A 17,442-nucleotide genomic window follows, 5' to 3' on the forward strand; every position below is an offset into this window, starting at 1 on the left:
TTTGAATGAGTTCGCAGGATTTTTCAATAGGAGTTACTGGCATCTCAAAAATGTGATCGGAGTTGGAGAATGTGTCCTCTCACTAGGACACCAACAGCCGCAGGCCCTGATGTCTCCCAAAGCCCCCGGGGAGGGCCCTGCCCTGTTGAGACCCACCAAGAACGCGTGTATCTGGGGAAGGCATGGGGCCCTTCTCCTGCGGGTCTGTCTCCCGCCTCTTTCTCCCCACAGTCCCACCAGAGGGGGAGCGAGAGGAGCAGGGTGGGGAGGGTGCGGGCTTAGTCCTGAGGGAGCAGAGACAGGCGGTTCTGATTGCACAGCGGGAGTGGGGGGCCTCTGAGGAGCGGAGAAGTGAGAGTGGGCAGTGGTGGGGTGTGGGAGCCTGAGAACCAGCAGGCCTGGCTCTGGACCCGGTTCTTCTTGAGGCCCCAGTGGGCCTGGGCAGGTACCTTGCTCATGGGTAAGAGCTGTGAGGAAGGCGCGCCCCCTGGCCCCCTGGCCTGTGAGGTCTGTGCTTGGGGAGGTCCCAGCCCATGAGGAGACAGCTTCCCGCCTTGCAGCAGGTACCTGCACACATCCTTGGAGCATCTGGTGTGCCGGTACTTAGCTATGAGCTTTGGGGACAAACAGTCCATTTTACCGAGGCTATTAGGTAACTTGGGAACATTCTATGCACTGCAGGCAACTGGAAGGGAGCGGATTTGAATTCTGGTCTAGGAGGCTCCAAATCCAGAAGCAGGATGGCTCCTGGAAGCAGGTTATAGGGAACCCTGGGTGGGCACCTGGACGCGGGGGTGGGGGGAGGTGATCACCACACCGCTGCCCTAGTCGCCAGGGAGGTAGGGAAGCTCGGAGCCGGGGCTGAGCGACCTGTGCTCCCTGATGAAGAGACACTCAGCGCGGGAGCAACATGCCGGGGAAGGAGGGAGGGAGAACCAGAGGAGGAGGCGGCCCTCCCTCACCTGCTTCCTTTGGTCCCCCTGTGCGCCACGTGGGTGGGAGCGTGTCTCTCTCTCTCTCTCTCTCTCTCTCTCTCTCTCACACACACACACACACACACACACACACACGCCCACAGCCACCTTCCCTGCGCCCCCGCCAAGGCCGGGCCCATCCCCTGCTCCCCTGCTGTGGGCGCAGGCCCTCCGCGGCCACGCCGCCGCCACCTGCTGCTGCACCCCCGTCAGCGGGAGAAGCCTCTTCGTGCCTCCCCACACCCGCCCCGCCCAGCGCGGGACCCCATCCTCCACGGCCAGACTGAGACCATGTCTTTACGGGGGCGGGGGGGGGCTCCTCAGCGCGGCGGAGGCGGCGGAGGGAGGAGCTCAGCGCAGTCGCCGTCCCTCCGCCCGAGAGCTCCCCTCCCCTCCCTCGGCTGCCGCAGCCCCATTCCTCGCGCGTCAGCGTGGCTCCCGGCGCGGGTCGCTAGGTAACGGGCTGGCTCCGCAGACCCGGCGCTGGGGAAGCCCGCGCAGCGTCAGCAGCTGCGGCGCCGCCGGGCGGGCGCGGGGGACGCGGACCCCCTCCCCCCCGGACTGCAGATCTCGCCGCACGCAGCCCCTGCCCGGGTGTCCCCCCGCTCGGCGACCGCCGCCGCCCCCCGGGAGCCCCTCCCGCGCAGGGACGGGACTCCGCCACCCCGTCCTCCTCCCCGCCGGTGCGCACGGCTCCAGCGGCCGGTGAGCTGCGCTCGGAGGCCAGGGCTGCGGCCGCGGGACCGGACACGCGCTAAAGTTTCTGGGGCCCAGCGCCTCCTGGGCGCGCCCGGCGCGGTGGGTGGGGCGGCGCGGTCCCGCCGGGTGCCCGGCCTCCCCGGCCCCCCGGGTCGCCGCGCGGCGCGCTCTCACAGTCTGTCTGTCTGTCTGTCTCTCTCTCTCTTTGCCTCCGCGCTGCCTCCACGAGGTCCTCCCGCCGAGCCCCCGCGCGGGGCATGAGGAGCCCGGGGGCGCCGCCCGGAGACCACCCGGCTTCGCGCCCAGCTCGCCGTCCGCGCGCAGCGACATGAGCTGCGCGTTCTGGGTCCCGCGCCCCGCGGCCAGCCCCAGCCGGCGGCAGCCAGCGGGCCGGCGCTGCCCGGGAGAATGAGGCGGGAGCCGGCAGCAGCCTCCTCGCGCTCCTCCTCGTCGTCCTCGCCTTCCTCCGGCTCCCGCGCCCCGGGCCAGGGCCGGGCTGTGGCTCTCCTGCGTGCCCCGCGCACCCCCCGCCCGCCTCCGGATGCGCTGCTCGGTAAGCCAGGCCCTGCGCCTCGGGAACAAAGCCCCTTCCCCCGCCAGAGGCCGCCCCGGAGTCCCCTGCCCGGCTCCCACCGGAGCCTGAAACCCTGGCGGGGCTTCCGATGGACCCCCTCGGTCTCCTTCTCCAACCCCGCCCGGCGCTGAGCGGCTGAGGCTCCTAGACCCAGCGCTTCCTCCTCCGCCATGGGAGCAGAGGCAGGCTGGCCGCGCAGGCGGAGACCTGTTTGGTCTGGATGAGGCTGTGTGCATGCCTCCTGGGTTCAGACTCCTGTGTGTGTGTGTGTGTGTGTGTGCACTGGAGCGGGTGGGGGACGCCTCAGATCTAGTGACCCTGTCATGGGGGTCCGGGCTGTGCTGGGCCCTGCGCCTCAAAACCACCCCAGGAAGTAGGCTCCCTTCTTCCATGGCTCAGGTTTGGAAACTGAGGCCCAGAGAGATTGGTTGAATGGCTTAATCAAGGTCACAAGGCCATGAAGTGGAGACCAGGCTCGGATCCGGGGTTCTCTTTCTACTGCGCCCCAACCTGACCCCTCTGTCACTAACAGCCGCCCCACTTCTCCTCCCCACCGCTTCCTCCCGGAGGCACCGCATGTGTGGAAACACTTGTGTGAGGAGCGTCTGCTGAGAGGAAGGGAATGGCTGGGAGCCCTGGTCTCCGTCCACCCCTCCCTCACATCTGCTGACCCTCCTTCTGTGGACTGAGTGTGGGGCCGCGTCCCTTGAGATGGAGGACAGCATGCTCCCTGCGTCCTGTCTCCTGGGACCCTGCTTCTCCCGGGCCACCTATAGGGTGGGAGGGCAGTGTTCGCTTCCTCCCGTGGGCCCCTGGCCTGGTGCGTGCCCAGCACATGCTGCCTTAGACCTGTGTCCTGAACCCTCTGCGGGTGAGGGCTGACCGAGGCTCTGCCCTGGCCGTGTGAGCCGTGGAGATGGTGACTTGACAGGAGCAGGGCCGATCCCCAGTGGCCACCATGGCCACCGGCAAGAGTCCACCCTGTGGGGATTTCATCTGGGTCCGCATTTGACAACTCTCCTGGTCAGCAGGACCTCCCACTGCCCAGAGGGAAAGGGCAGGGCTGTTAATGGATATGGGAGGCCTTCTGCGTGTCTCCCCCCCCACCCCGTTCTGCAGCTTTGGAGGGGTTGCTGAGTGCCTTCAGGTGGATCCTGCCGGGGGAAGCCACGCAGAACCCCTTGGTCCCGGGCTGAGCAGCCGGCCTCATCGGTTGAGTCACCACGTATCGGGCTGGGCTGTCTGCACACGTGTGCAGTGTCGGTGTTGCAGGGACAGCCGCTGAGCCACGCGGGGCCTCGGTTGTCTGGTTAGGACAAGGAGCAGAGTCGGACCCGAGGACCTCTCAGATGCCTCCAACTGGGCGACTCTGAGGGTGGGCCACCCTGGGCTGCCGGCCCGCGCTGGGGTGGGCGCTGGTCGGACACACCCGTGGACTAATGGCTCCGCATGGAGTGGGTTGCTGGTTTCCCGGAGGAGGCTGTGGTGGGGAGGGAGCTGCGAGGTTCGGGTTCCACCCAGAGGAGGCGCCGCCTGGACGGTGCTCGGTGGGTGTTTATCGGGCTGAAGCGCGGTGGCTGTGAAAGGTCCCCAGGTGCCACATTGGGTTGTGGAGTAGGTTCGGCATTTCATTTGGAAAGAGGACACTGGCCTCTAAGAACTGAGGCTGTACAAAGCATCAGCTAGGTGTCCAGCCGGCCTGCCCCTCCCAGAAAGGACCCGTCACAGCTGAACAGACCTTCTGGGCTTCAGCAGTTAGGGCAGGTGAGAACGTGAGTTTCAGACTCTCCGCTCTGGCGTTCGCTGGTGATATCAGTGAGAGGTGAAGCCGGCCTCGGCAGGGGCAGAGGGACTGTGGCCAGGAGGGTGGGCACAGGATGTCAGTCTGTGCCTGTTGATGACAATTAAATACATCAACCTGCCCTGTGGGCCTTTCGTGGGGCTGTGGTAGGTCTTTTAAAAACGTGGATTAACGAAGCTTTTAACTGTTACCGAATCCCACATGAAATGAACACATCTCAGCTTTTCCCCTAGACACTAAGCTCTCAGTGGGTTTTGTGACTGGAATTCACAAAAGCAGAACAAAGCTCTCCTTTTGGACAAGCACGGAGGGTGTGAGTACGGCCAGGGATGCATCCTGTGTGGCCATGTTCACCTCTCAGCCCCTCCTGACCAGCGGGTGAGGTTGTGAATAGAAATGATTACAGAGAAACAATCTCCCTGGAGTTACTTTTGAGAAGGAGGATGTACTTATGGAAGGATGGTTTCTCTGTCATGGATCCTACGACTCACACCCCAAACCGGATTGCGCAGGAGAGCATCCCTCCTGCCCTGTAATTTCATTTATAATTAATCCGCTCTCTCCCATTTATTCTCCACTCCGCTCCGGCGTAAAGATGTGCAATCGAGAATCCATCCTCCTTTTCAATACGGCTTTGTCTGCAGCCCACTTCTCCCCGGCAGGGCTCACACGCTCAGCCCTCCCGCCACACACAGAAGGCCTTGTGTGGGAGTCAGTTGTAGGCGCCTTCGATGGCTCGGGGGAGGACAGGCGGGGTCTGTATCGCAAACGAAGAGAAACAGCAGGATGCCGCCCGGTCAGCAGCCCAGTTCTAACTCGGAGTCCAGGTCGCAAACTCCTTTGCCGGAGCTGGCGAGCCCGCCCCGTGAGCGTCCAGGTCGGTGCTGCGACCTGCGTCCTGTGTTAGCCATCTGCCTGGGGACCCGTGGGGGGCGTCAGGGAAGATAGCAGCCTCCAGGGCCAGGAAGCCCGGCGTGTGTTTCTGACTGCTGTTCACGGGCTTTGCGACCGAGGACACGTTATTCCCCTTCCGTGGGTCTCGGTGTACACATATGCACTGTGCATGTAGGTTTGCGTGCGTCTCTGTGTCTCCGTGCACGTGTGTAAATTAGCCCCAGGCGATCCCCTCCAACCGGGAGCTGGTCGGGGCCTCGAGTGTGGGTGCAGCTGGTTATTAATAGCGCCAGGATGCTCCGAACTGTAAGGTTACGTAACTGGTTCAATTAGACAGCCACGCAAACAGTGAGGAGCAGGTCACGATGGGAGAGGCTAGTCTCACCCTAAGCGGGGACTCTGGGGTGTGACAGTGAAACTTCCACCTTAGAGGCGGTCACCCCAGCGTCCCCATCAGGAAGTCCTCGCACGGGGAGTCGAAGCCCACGTCTGAGAGGGCCGGGATGAGCCGGGACCCGAGAGGGTCGGTGAGGCAGGAGCCGCCAGAACCGTTATGTAATGTGGGTCAGTGGGCTGGCGGGCTCGCGGTCCAGGGGACCCGGAGTTCCCGCCTCTGTCTCAGGCTGTTCCTGGAAGGTAAGGAGGGGAAGCCTGTAATGACTGTTTTCGGTTGTTTTGGGAAATGGAAAGCCCTTTCGTGAGAGCCTGCACTAAGCAGCATCTGGGACCGGGACACGTTCTCCCGTTTGGCGCTGGTGTTTTGCTGGGTTCTCTGTGCAGCTGCTGTAGCCCTGAGGTCTGTGGTCTGGGGTGCGGCCGCTGCCAGGTGAGACGGCGGAGAGGACAGAGTGGGAGAACGGAGCCTCGGTCTTTAAACTCTGCCCTCACCACCAGCCAAGCAGAGAGCACCAGCCCCTGCTCTCGGGGAGGAGCCCAGACAGAGGGCGGAGTGGGCTGCCCAGACTCCTGTGATCTCCGAGTGGCAGGACCACGCACGACCTCGGATGCACTCTGCTGGGGTTCCAGGCACCCCGGCACCTCGTTTCCACTGCCGCTGGCAACCAGGGAGGGCCCTTCATCCCGAGTTTCCGGGTAATACCTCGGCACCCAGAGTAAACGGGCGATGCTTTTGGGTGACATATGGGGGTGGTTTGGCTACGGAGAGACTTCCGAATCCCAGGGATTTCTGTTAGGACACTGGATTGCGTTTGTTTGTGTGTGTATGTGTGTTTTTTGTTAATCCTCACCCCAGGATATTTTTTCCATTGATTTTTTTAGAGAGAGTGAAAGGGAGGGAGGGAGGGAGGGAGGGCGTGGCCGAGGGAGAGAGAAACATCGATGTGAGAGAGACACACCCATTGGTTGCCTCCCACATGCGCCCCAACCCGGAGTCAGGGATCAGACCTGCACCTTTCAGCCCCGAGTCCAGCCTTGCTCACGACCTGCGAGTGATGCCTTAACCAACACGACCCTCCCGCCACCTGGCTCGGGTTACTAAGCCCTCATGTGCCAGGAGCTTCACGCTCCGTGAATGGTGATTAACGAGGAAAAGCAGACAGAATGAGTTGGAAAACTCAATTGCGAGTGAGCTGTCATCTCTGAAAATACCCCAGCGTCCCCGCAGCCAGCTCAGTGTTCTGATGTGGTGAATCGGAAATAACTCCGCGGGTCCCAGTGAAACCCAGAGCGTCTGCGCCTCTTGCCCCCGATCGAGAGAGAACAGATGCGCCGTCGCTTCCGCCCCGGGCCCGATTTCCAGTACGTATGCAACTGGATGGCAGACAACGTACGGGGCCACGCAGAGGCCCGGGTGGGGCTGGGCGGCAGGAGGGCAGTGAGCTCCCCGCCTCTGACTTGCGAGGGCAACGGGCAGTTACCTGGACACGGTGAGAAGTGACGGATGTCCGTTTCCCGCGTCGAGAATCGCAGGGTTTTCGATGCGTCGGTGCTGTCCTCCTGTGTGGCTTCGGACAAGTGTAATGACAGTGGACCCGGCGTTGGACGCCCACGCCTTGCGAGCCCTCCCGGTGGACTCGGCAGCGGGTCTCAGACTTGACGAAGCGAAGTGCTTCCGCGGGCGGGCGGCGCGACTGAAGCCTCGGGTGGCCGGTGGGGGTCAGGTGGGTGGGGTGCTCCCAGGCCGCTCGGTTTCGGGATCATCAGCCGCGACTGTGAAGTGTGCCTCGTGTGACAGCCCGAGGTGGCAGGCAGAGCGTTCCGGTGCCTCTCGCTTTCCGTGACCCGGGTTTTCAGTCTCTAAATGCTCACCTCGTCTGCGGTCCTGACCACGCGCCTCCCGTTCGGCCACAGACAAACCGTTCACATCCATATTGGCCTTGAACGTGACCCCTAGAGATTTTTTATGCCTTTTGATACAGAAAATGGGTGATATTGACAACCACCTCTTTTTTTTATCCTCACCTGAGGACATTTTCCCATTGCTTTTAGATAGAGTGGAAGGGAGGTGGTGGGAGAGAGAAACGTCAGTGTGAGAGAGACACACTGATTGGTTGCCTCCCGCCTGCTCCAGGCCAGGGATCAAGCCTGCAATGGAGGTATGTGCCCTGGACTAGGAACTGAACCCCCAACCTTTTGGTTTGTGGGCCGACACTCTAACCACCGAGCAAACCGGCCAGGCTGACAATCACCTGTTAATGAGCAACGGCAAGTCTTACGTTTTTTAAAGAAAGTGAAAGCGCCTCAGGAGCCCAGTGCTCTGTGACGAATGGATGCACACAGTGCCCGCCGGCGGCTGAGAGGGAGCGGTGAATGGACTTCTGGAAAAGGAAGCCCAGCTGTGCAAGGCTCAGGCCCAAGGTGGACATGGGAGCCCGCACCGTGTTCTCCGTGCAGAACGTGGGAGCAGAAAGATACACCTGGTTTCTAAAGGGGAGCCTGGAGACTTTTCTCCGTCGGTTTAACCGACAAGATCCCCGTTGCCTCGGGGAAACCTGTGGATGCCGATGCCACGTCCACGCGAGGGCTGGCTGCCTCTGACCTGCTCCGGGACAGCCCGGCAGCCTGGGAGCGGCGCTGTCTACCTGTGCAGGTGCGGTGCCGCCTCCGCCCTCGGCTGTGCCACCCCCGGTCCCACCTCCTCACTGGGATCCACTCCCACCGGCCTCCCATCACAGGTGTTGGTTGTCAACAGATTCACAAAGAGGTGCCGGCCGCCAGCTCTGCTCTAGGCGCTGGGCACTGGGCCCCGTGTGGACAGGAGGCGGCTGCGGCTCCTGGTCCCGCAGACTTGGCTACTGCGGTGGAGCAGGGAGAGCCAGGCGCCCTGCTCGTCACCGGGCCTTCTCCCTCCTCTCACCTGGGTGCCAGGGGACAAGCTGCACCCCCCACTCCCCCTCACTGGTTCCCAGGCTGTCAAGTGCAGGGACGGGGCCCCTGCAGCGTTTGACAAGGGTGACCTAGGGTGAGTCCGTGAGAGCGCGGGGAGCTTACTGACACAGGTTCCGGCTCCTGGTGCAGACCCGTAGACTCGGAACCTCAGGCGGGCCAAGCACCTGTGCTTCTCACACCCTCTGGGTCATTCTCATTCCTGAAACCCGAGAACCACGGTCCCCACAGGAGGCTGAGGATGCCCTTCCTGCCCCAAAACACCGAAAAGGAGGCCCCTCCAGGCGGCCACTGCACCCCCACTCCCAGCCAGGCCACCCGCATCTCCCCACCCACTCTCGCTCCCCTCTGCCGTTTGCTTTCAGGTGGGAGTGAGAGGAGGCCTTCCAAAAGGCCACCCCTCTGCTCAGAGCTCCCCGAACCCCAAGAGCAGGGGCAGGGCCTCTCGGAAGCCCTGGGGCCTGCACCATCTGGCCTGGCTCTGACCACCTTTGTGCTACCTGCCCCTTGCGTCCCCCCTGCGAGCCACACTGGCCTCGTGCTGGTCCTAACCCCACACGGCTACCAGGCGTCCATCCGTGAGCTCCGTGGGACCCAGGACTGACCAGGCAGGTGCTGGGCGGGGGGCGGCGAGGAGCTGCCGTTCTGTCCCACGCCGCCTGGACCACCCTCACAGACAGGCGGCGATGCTCTAGCTCACGGGGCCGAGCTTCAGCCCCTGCACCTACTACAGGTGGTTTCAGGCAGCCCTTAACTCCGGGCGCCATTTTATATGGTGACTTCCCTCTGGACCAGATTGTCCCCGTCACTCTAGAAATCTCTTAGAGGAAGTTTCTAGAAGTAGGCTGAACCTCCCCCCACCCCACCCCCACTCCTTTCCCTGTACAGTTCCTTCAGCTGCTGTTAATCCAGGGGCCCTGCCATCCCTCCCTCCTCTCTCTTCCTCCACAGACGTCCGCAGAGCGCCGGCCACGCCCAGGCACCGTCCCAGGCCCCTCAGGACACGGGAGACGTGCCCTTCTGGGGAGTTGGTGGCCTCGTCTCTGGCTCCAGCTCTTGCTCCCATGCAGAGGGAGCCGTAGCACCTGGACAGTGGTCCTCTGGTCTCTCCCGGCCCCATGAGGGAGAGGGGCTCTGGCCAGTTTCTCAGGAGGGGCCCTCCTGCGGCCTGGGCCAGGCAGAGGGCGCTTAGGACTGTCGGCCTCCTGGTGAGTAGGAGGGAGAGAGGGGCCGTCTGGTCGGCTTCACCGCTGAGGCCAGCCGAGGCCATATGGGTGCAGCTCTGTGACAAGGAGGTGGTAGACGGGATACGAGGTCAGGACATGGCGTAGTTCACAGCCAGCCCGCCCCGCAGTGCATCGGCCTGAGAGGCCGTGAGGACTTCTCACCCTCTGGTCCTGCCCGTAGTGGATGACCCTCCCTGAACCTTAGGGAGGACGGTTTTCGCTCTGAGCATCAGCCTTCCTGCAGGTGCTGCAGTGGACGCGACCCAGCCCCTACCAAGAGGCCAGGGCGGGTGGTGTGGGGGACGGCGGTAAACAAGATGTTCCTGGTCTGCAGCGGACTCCGGTGGCGGGGGGAGCGTGTTATGTAACTACCTGTAGCTAATTAGGGTGGAAGCTAAGAAGGCAGAGGAGGGAGAGATGGGCGTGGAATGGGGAGGTTGGAGGCATCTGACATGAGCCTTGAGAGATGAGGAAGGAGTTTGTCAAGCAGAGATGCAGCGTCTGGACCGCTGGGGCCGGGGGAGCAGGTGGTGCCTGGCTGCGGCATCCAGCTGGGGAAGCGCAGGTGCGTCCGTCCTGCCCCCACGGGAGGGGTCGTGAATGCCAGGTAAGGGGTCTTACAGGTGATGGGGAGCATGGGAGGTGTTGGAGTGAGTGCGGGTTCTAGAAAGATGGTCCTGTCCGTGGTCCCCTGCAGCCTCTGTGTGGCAGGGAAGAAGTGTAAAAGGTCGAAGACGGTGCGCTGTGAGGGACGAGCTTGCCTGTCTGGGTGTGACTCCCGCCCTGTTTCACTGGCCGCGCTGGCTCCGCTGGTCTGTACCTACTGAGTGTTCCTCCGGGGCTGCTGCCCAGACCCCCACTCCACCAACCCGCTGGGGCCGGCGGGGAAGCGAGGCGGTGCCGCTCTGGCACCTGTTGCCGGGCCGCCGTGGACTCCGGCCAGGAGGAAATGGAGCGGGCAGTGCCCCAGCTTGATGCACCGAGCCGGGGCTCCTGCACCTCTGCAAGCGCATTCGGGCTGCTCCTGGCCTCAGAGCGGTGCTCCCAGACCTACATCCACAGCGGAGAATCCAGGGCACGCGCCCGCCGGCTGGTTTCCTTGCGCGGCCCCCAGCGCCGGCTTAATGGGCGGAAAAGGGGGTCAGTGTCTGTCGGGAACCAGAGCGTGTGGCCATTTGCTTGGAAATCAACAAGCTGGGGGGGGGGGGTGACTCCTGCAGAGCTGGGGGGCACATGGGACATGGGGAAGAGTGTTCCCGGGGTCACTAGTGGTTAGGCCACCTCCATCCTTGACCTCCACCTTCCCATTGCTCGGGAAGAGAGAGAGAGAGAGAGAGAGAGAGAGAGAGACCTGTTCTACAGGCCAGTGGGCAAATCCTGAGCCACTTCTGGGGCGTTTGTCCTGGCGATGAGCCTTCCCAGGCCAGGCTGACGGCCAAGTTGTGCCCAGAGCAAGGCAGCCAGGCGGTTTGAAGAGCGGTGCCTGCGGGAGAGTTCCCGCCCCAGAATGTGGGCCAGAGAAAGACACGCAGCTCCCCTCTCTCTCCCACCCCTTTTCTAGGTCAACACACCAAGGAGGCCCAGAGAGGTGAAGCGACTGGCCAAGGTCACCCGGGGGGCTGGGAACTGGGCATCACCTCCCTCCAGAGGCGGTTCCGGTCCCTGAAGCTGGCCGCGGCCATGCTGGCGGGCATCCCCGTGGAGATGGACAGGGTGTACGCACCGCCTTGCCACCAGCCCCGCATGGGGCTGTGGCTTTCTCCTTGTCCCACCGCCTTTCCTCTCGGAAACCAGCCCAGAGCCAGGGTCCTGGGACACGGGAGCTGAGGGGGCTGGGCTTCACCCCCAGGGATGCGCTCTCTGGCCCTTTGCGGTTGGTTTGATTGCTGAAGCTCTCGTGGCTGCTTAATGCCAGGAGGGAGCAGTGTCGGCCCAAACGTGTTCTCAGGATCTAGACATGGAGAGGGGTGAGGCTGAGGGCCCTGCTTGGAGGCCTGGGTAGCATAAAGCCCCATAAATTGTCCCTGGAAAGCCTGCCACCCTGGCTTTCAGAGCTCCGTGTAGTGAGTGCCCGGAGCTCCGTGTAGTGCCCGGAGTTTAGCCCAAACTGCCCTGTGGCGTCAGCATCGGTGCCTCTCCTGTGAACTGCCCTGTCCCTGGATCTCAGCACCATGGACAGAGCTCACTTAGCCCACGGGCGCCCAGGCTCTCAGGCCAGTGAGGGTGCAGGGTGCAAGGTAACCCGGCCCAGCCTCTGGAGCAGCGGTTCTCAACCTGTGGGTCGTGACCCCTCTAGGTTTCGAACGACCCTTTCACAGGGGTCGCCTAAGACCATCGGGAAACACATATATAATTACATATTGTTCTTGTGATTAATCACTATGCTTTAATTGTGTTCAATTTGTAACAATGAAAATACATCCTGCATATCAGGTATTTACATGACGATTCATAACAGTAGCAAAATTACAGTTATGAAGTAGCAACGAAAATAATTTTATGGTTGGGGGTCACCACAACATGAGGAACTGTATTAAAGGGTCGCGGCATGAGGAAGGCTGAGAACCACTGCTCTGGAGGGACCTGGCTCTCCTGGCTGTATGTTTGCCTCCGTAAGTGGGTTCTCTTTAATGCGTGAGAAGCTGCCGGCAGCCCTGCTGGCTCACTTCAAAGCAGTAAAACCGTCAAGGCTCTATCAGGCAGGAATACCTACCGGTCCCGTTCATAAAACGCACGTCACAGCCCTGCGCCGCGTGTGGGGATAGGATGAACTTCCCCAGGTTATGACTCCCCCACCTGGTGAGCCTGTGTGTTCGATAAGCCGTCCGGAGAGGCTCCTGCATTATTGCAGGTCGGAACAGACGCGATCTCCCTGCCGGCAAATGTCACAGCCACCCCCCCGCCCTGTTTACTCGTGTCTGCAGGAAAGAGGAAAAGGACCCTCGGTGGGTGGGGTGCTAACTGCTTGGAAAAGGTGTGGGTGCCGGTGGGGATCACTGGGAAGACATGGTGAGCGCCTGACCCCAGTCCTTCTGGCTTCCCTGGGAGGGACCCAGCGCCCCCCAGGTGGAGAGGCCGTTTACTCCATGGGATTTTGGTGGCTGTCACAGCCGCGTCCAGGGGGCCTGCGTGCTTTATTTGAAGCTGTTCTCGGGGTCAAACCATGGAGCATCTAATTCCCTGTGTGATTCTTGGACAGTTTGCTCTCGTGTTTCCAAGCCCTGCTTTGGCCATAAGAACAATTGATGGTAACCACAGTTTTTATCGACTTGGTGCTTACTCTGGGCAGAAGTCCTTGCCATAGACCTTTTCATTTAATCTGAGCAACAGCTTGATAAAAAAGTCACTGTTATTCCCATTTTACAGATGAGGAAACTAAGGCACAGAGACTATTGATTGTGCATATGAAACACCTCCACACAGTGGCTTTCTACCTAGTGGTCCTTCATTTTGCTCCCGAGTCCGAGGGCCGCTGGGCTCAGCGAGGTTGTTCTGGTTGAGGCCTCCCTTGAGGTCGCAGTCAGACGTGGCTAGGGCTGGAAGCATCTGGAAGGCTTCCTCACTCACACCCCTGGCACCCGGCTGGGAACGTGCACACAGCCCGGGAGCACGGGGAGGCGGGCCCAGCGGGGGCTCCCGGGATCTCCGTGTGGTCCCTCCGGCAGGGGGCCAGGCCTGCTGGCTGTCCCACACTGCGGCTCCGTGTCTGTGTCCTAAGGAAAGGGGAGCGGGGAGCAGGTGTCGGTGTCCTAAGGAAAGGGGAGCAGGGAGCAGGTGTCGGTGTCTCCTTTTGTGGCCGAGCCTCAGAAAACAGGAAAGCTCGCTCCCGGCATGTCTGTTCCACGGAAGCAAGTCACCAAGGCCACCATCCGGGAGCCCGTGTTGGCGAGAGGAGCGTGAACAATGTGCGGCATGTTTTCCGCCACCGCAGAGCTCAGGGCATCGCACCACGGAGATGGAGGCCTTAGCAGGAGCAGAGGGGGTGTGACTCCGACAGTCAGGTCCTGACCACCTTGGCTGCAGGAACCCGAGCTCTGTCAACCCCTGCACTCCTCCCCCTCACCGTGCAGGGTTCCCCCTCACCGTGCACCCCTCCCCCTCACCGTGCAGGGCTCCTCCCCCTCACCGTGCACCCCTCCCCCTCACCGTGCAGGGCTCCCCCTCACCGTGCAGAGGTCCCCCCAAGAAGCAAGCACAGCTGTGTGAGCCCAGGGTCTGTGTGTTTCGTTCAAGGGGACTTTGATGCAGCCGCAGGGTAGCCACCCCTCCGCACCCCGCTTCCTCCCCTGGCCTCCCTTCCCTTCACTGGGGCCAGGGCCTCACTTTCTGGGGCCTTGGGCACTTTGCCTCCAGGGACCACTTCTTCCATGAAAACGCATCAAAAGTCTCTTCTAAGTAAAAGTTCATATTTTTTCCTTCTGATTTTAAAAGAAATGGAAACATTTTCATGGGCCCTGGGCACTGTGCCTGCTGCCAGCTAATGGAGACATGGGGCCTGCCTTCCTCTCCCCTCCCCTCCCTGTCCTTCCTGCTCCCTCCCCTCCCTTCCCACCCCTCCCCCCCCCCCATCTTCCCTCCCTCTCCTCTGCTCCCTGCCCACACTGCTTCACTCTGCATCCTTCGCAGTCCACTCTCCTCTCCTGCACAGAACCCGGTCTTGTCTCTGTCCCCTGGGCCAGTCCAGGAACTGGAACAGCATGTCCCCGTGTCCTGGGCCTCCTCTCTCCCCTGGGCCTGCAGGGAAGGGCCGAGCTTGGCTGAGGGACCTGAGTCCAGACTGGCCCGTCTGGTTTCTACTCCTCTCAGAACACAGAGCCCTGGGAGGTCCTCTGCTCGTTCAGAGCCTTGGGAGGCGGCAGCTCAGAGGCCGGCTTCTCTCTCCTCCCGGCTGCTGCCTGAGGAGGCCATGCGTGCGCCCTGACTGGCATGTGGGGCGGCAAGAATCCGACACACACCCTCCGACCGGGATTATGATCAAACTCTCATCCGTCTAGAAACTTATCATTCCGCAATCGCTGTGCCAACAGGATGCACCGCCTCTGTCCTCCTGGGACTCGGGCAGAAAAGACAGGAAACGCGCACAGGAACGGGCAGTGTCTGACCCCGAATCAGCATCCCGTGGAGACCAGAGCAGAGCCAGGGGCTTCCTGACGGAGAGTGAGAGTCAAATTTTAACCTGCCCTCCGTCACCATCATCATAGGATACGTACTGAGAAAAATAGGAAGCCCTTACTACCAGGATTTTCAAAAATAAATTATCTTTAAGTTCCATTTAATTAGTTAAGTTTAATTAATTGACATGTATATACAATCACGTGTATTATTCTTGGACTTTTCATTTTGCCAGAGACAACTAGGGCTTTGATCGGTGCCCTGACCTGGTGTGCGGGCCCACACTGGGGACGCAGGGTGTGTGGGCACCAGTGGCTCAGTGGCCACAGGCCGGCTGCAGGGAGAGCCGCCCTGCCTGGCACAGTCCAGTCCCCAATCTCCTAGGGGCCCCATCACAGCCCTACCTTGTGAAGAGGACAGGAGGCTCGGGGGCACTGGGCCCTGCCCAAGGTGGCACAGAGAGCCAGGGGAAGGGAGGGGTTCATTCCAGGTTGTTGAGCCCTAAAAAAGGGTCCTTTCTGGTGAGGGACGCGGGGGTTCCATCTCTGGCAGAGGCAAGCCCGTGATAGGGGCGCGCTGACTGCGGAATGAACAGGTGTTCCATCTGTGAGGGAGGGGCGTTGGCTCAGCCAGGCCTGGAAGCACAGGGCGGCGGGCATCGGCCAGAGGCCGAGACGGAGTCTGGGAGCAGGGGGAGCCAGGCAAGGTTGGGGTGCAGGGAAGCAGCGGGGCCCAGCCTGTGACTTAGAAAGACAGCCCTCCTGCCAACGTGAAGGGTGGACCAACATTTGCAAATTAGACATCTGTGCCGGCAGACACTTTTCAGCAGAGCGAATGCCTGGCTGTGCAGATGCACCCACACTGGCTGGTTTCTGAGCACGCATCTCGGTCAGGGAGCTCGCCGCACCAAGGCCCCACCCGCCTGGGGCGGCCGCGAGAGTGACCGCGACTTGGAATGCTGATTCCGGTCTCCGAGAAAATCCCAGGCTTTTAGAATGACTTTCACCCTCGTCCACAGACTGATGCACACGTGGCGTTTCCTTCGGAAAGCCCTTCCGCTGCCCAGCCAGGGGGGGGCGCCCTGTGGGGAGGGGAGCGGGGCTTCATGGCCCGAATGACAGGTGAGGAAGAGGCTCAGGCTGCCTGGGGAGCCCCGCCCGGGTCATGTAGGTGGATGGGAGTTTGGGTCCCTCTGCTGCCACATCCTCACCCCAAGGAGTTCATGCCCAGTTCCCAGCCCCATTCGGCACAACCCACGCAGGTGAGGAGGATGCTGGTCTAGGCTCTGTCGTCATGTGTCCTTGCTTAGCACCCTGGGGCCACAGCAAAGACGTACTCTGGAGGCCAGGAGGCCAAAATCAAGTCAGAGGGCCCTGCTCCCTCGGGAGGTTCTGGGGTGGGATCCTGCCTCGCCCCTTCCAGTTTCTGAGGGTGGCTGTCTGCGGAGAGCGACTACAGTGTTTGGACGGTTCATGCCTCGAACCAATGAGCTACGGTTGTAAGCCTGACCTTATGGTCCGAACCTGTGGTCCCGCATGGCTGTGGCTGAGTGATATGGGCTGTGGGGGGTGCAGCAAGGAAACAAAGCTTGATCAGGTGCATGCAATTGAGTAGATTCGAAACCCGCGGGAACGTTGTAAACATCGTGACCACGCCCTTACTTTGCCTCCTGGACTCAGGCTGTAAAATAAAGACTCGGGCTTGCGGGCTGTGGCGCTGTCTCTCCATCAGAGAAGCAGCATCCCGTCCAGTCCCTTGTCTGTCTTTTCTAATCCTTCACCGCACACCCCCCCCCCCCCCCCGAGGCTCACCCATGGCCGTGCTGGCGCGGCACAGCTGGCAACCCTCGGTGCTCCTCGGCTTGTGGCTGCATCACCCCCGTCTCTGCCTGTTGTTACGTGGCCTTCTCCCTGCATGCCTCCTCTGTGTCTCTGTCCCCAAACCCCCTGCTCTGTTCTCTTATAAGGACACCAGTCATTGGATTTGGGACCACCCTAATCCAGTATGACCTCGTCTTAACTCGATGACCATCTACACAGACTCAGAGAAAGTTGCAGGTACCAGTGGTGAGGACTAGAACATATCTTTTAGGGGAACACAGTTCACCCCATTACACTAGAGATTCGGGGCAGGGGCGGCTCCGTCGTGGCCAGTCCCTCAGTCAGAGGCTTATGGGTCCTCAGTGCTGTCGGCCATGGAGTCTCACCTGTCCCTTCACCTGCCCCCAGTGGCCCCTGTGTCCTCCACTCCTCTGCCAGGATGTCAGCTGCTGCAGCTCGGAGCTGTGGGGACAGGCTGTGCCGCTCGCCGTGGCATCTGTTTGGGCTCCTGCCAATGCCCAGGTGCAGCGAGTGGGTGGCGGCTTGGGCACATCACATGTTCTGGGGAGCAGGCTGCCCCTGGCGGCCGTGACATCCTTTCTCGGGGCTCCAGGCAGCACCTGGTGCATCGCTCGGTCGGGGCATCGCTCTGACCCCAGGACCACCCTGGGCAGCTGTGTTGAGGGAGGTGGCACAGAGCTCAGACACGCGAGCTGATCTTGTTCTTGTCCCGTCCAGATCGCGGACATGGCTGGGGCAGGGGCCTCTGGCCACCTCTGTCTTGCCTCCAGCCAGCACTATTGCAGGTGCATGGAGACGCGGCCGCCATGTGACTGGTGCGTGGCGAACCCGGGAGGCCCCGGGCGAGTCTCCTCACTTTCTAAGCATCCTGCAGGGCTGCTGAGAGAGGATGAGGTCATGTGGATGAATTAATCCGTGCACTCGAGAAATGCCAGCCCTGTTGTAATCTGGGAGGTGGCTCCGGAGGAGGCAGGTG

At 61.6% G+C, this 17,442-nt stretch overlaps 1 protein-coding gene across 4 annotated transcripts in view; it reads left to right on the plus strand.

Moving 5' to 3' along the window:
- Positions 1-738: 738 nt before the first annotated feature.
- TUNAR (transmembrane neural differentiation associated intracellular calcium regulator) overlaps positions 739-17,442 on the plus strand; it is a 34,223-nt gene continuing 17,519 nt past the window's right edge. The window contains exon 1 of one of the 4 annotated variants that reach the window (XM_070402909.1): positions 739-757. Coding sequence is in view for 2 of the 4 variants with exons in the window: in XM_070402817.1 (XP_070258918.1) it covers positions 5,501-5,578 (78 nt within the window). In the remaining 2 variants the exon portion in view is untranslated. Of the gene's footprint in view, positions 758-1,500; positions 2,227-5,426; positions 5,579-10,006; positions 10,121-17,442 lie in introns of those variants that run through there. The other 3 variants (XM_070402844.1, XM_070402817.1, XM_070402896.1) reach the window with 3 other exon arrangements.

The sequence above is a fragment of the Myotis yumanensis genome, unplaced genomic scaffold (assembly GCF_028538775.1).
Source record: "Myotis yumanensis isolate MYYU_CA2020_CCGP unplaced genomic scaffold, mMyoYum1.0.hap1 SCAF_1, whole genome shotgun sequence".
Taxonomy (NCBI): domain Eukaryota; kingdom Metazoa; phylum Chordata; class Mammalia; order Chiroptera; family Vespertilionidae; genus Myotis; species Myotis yumanensis.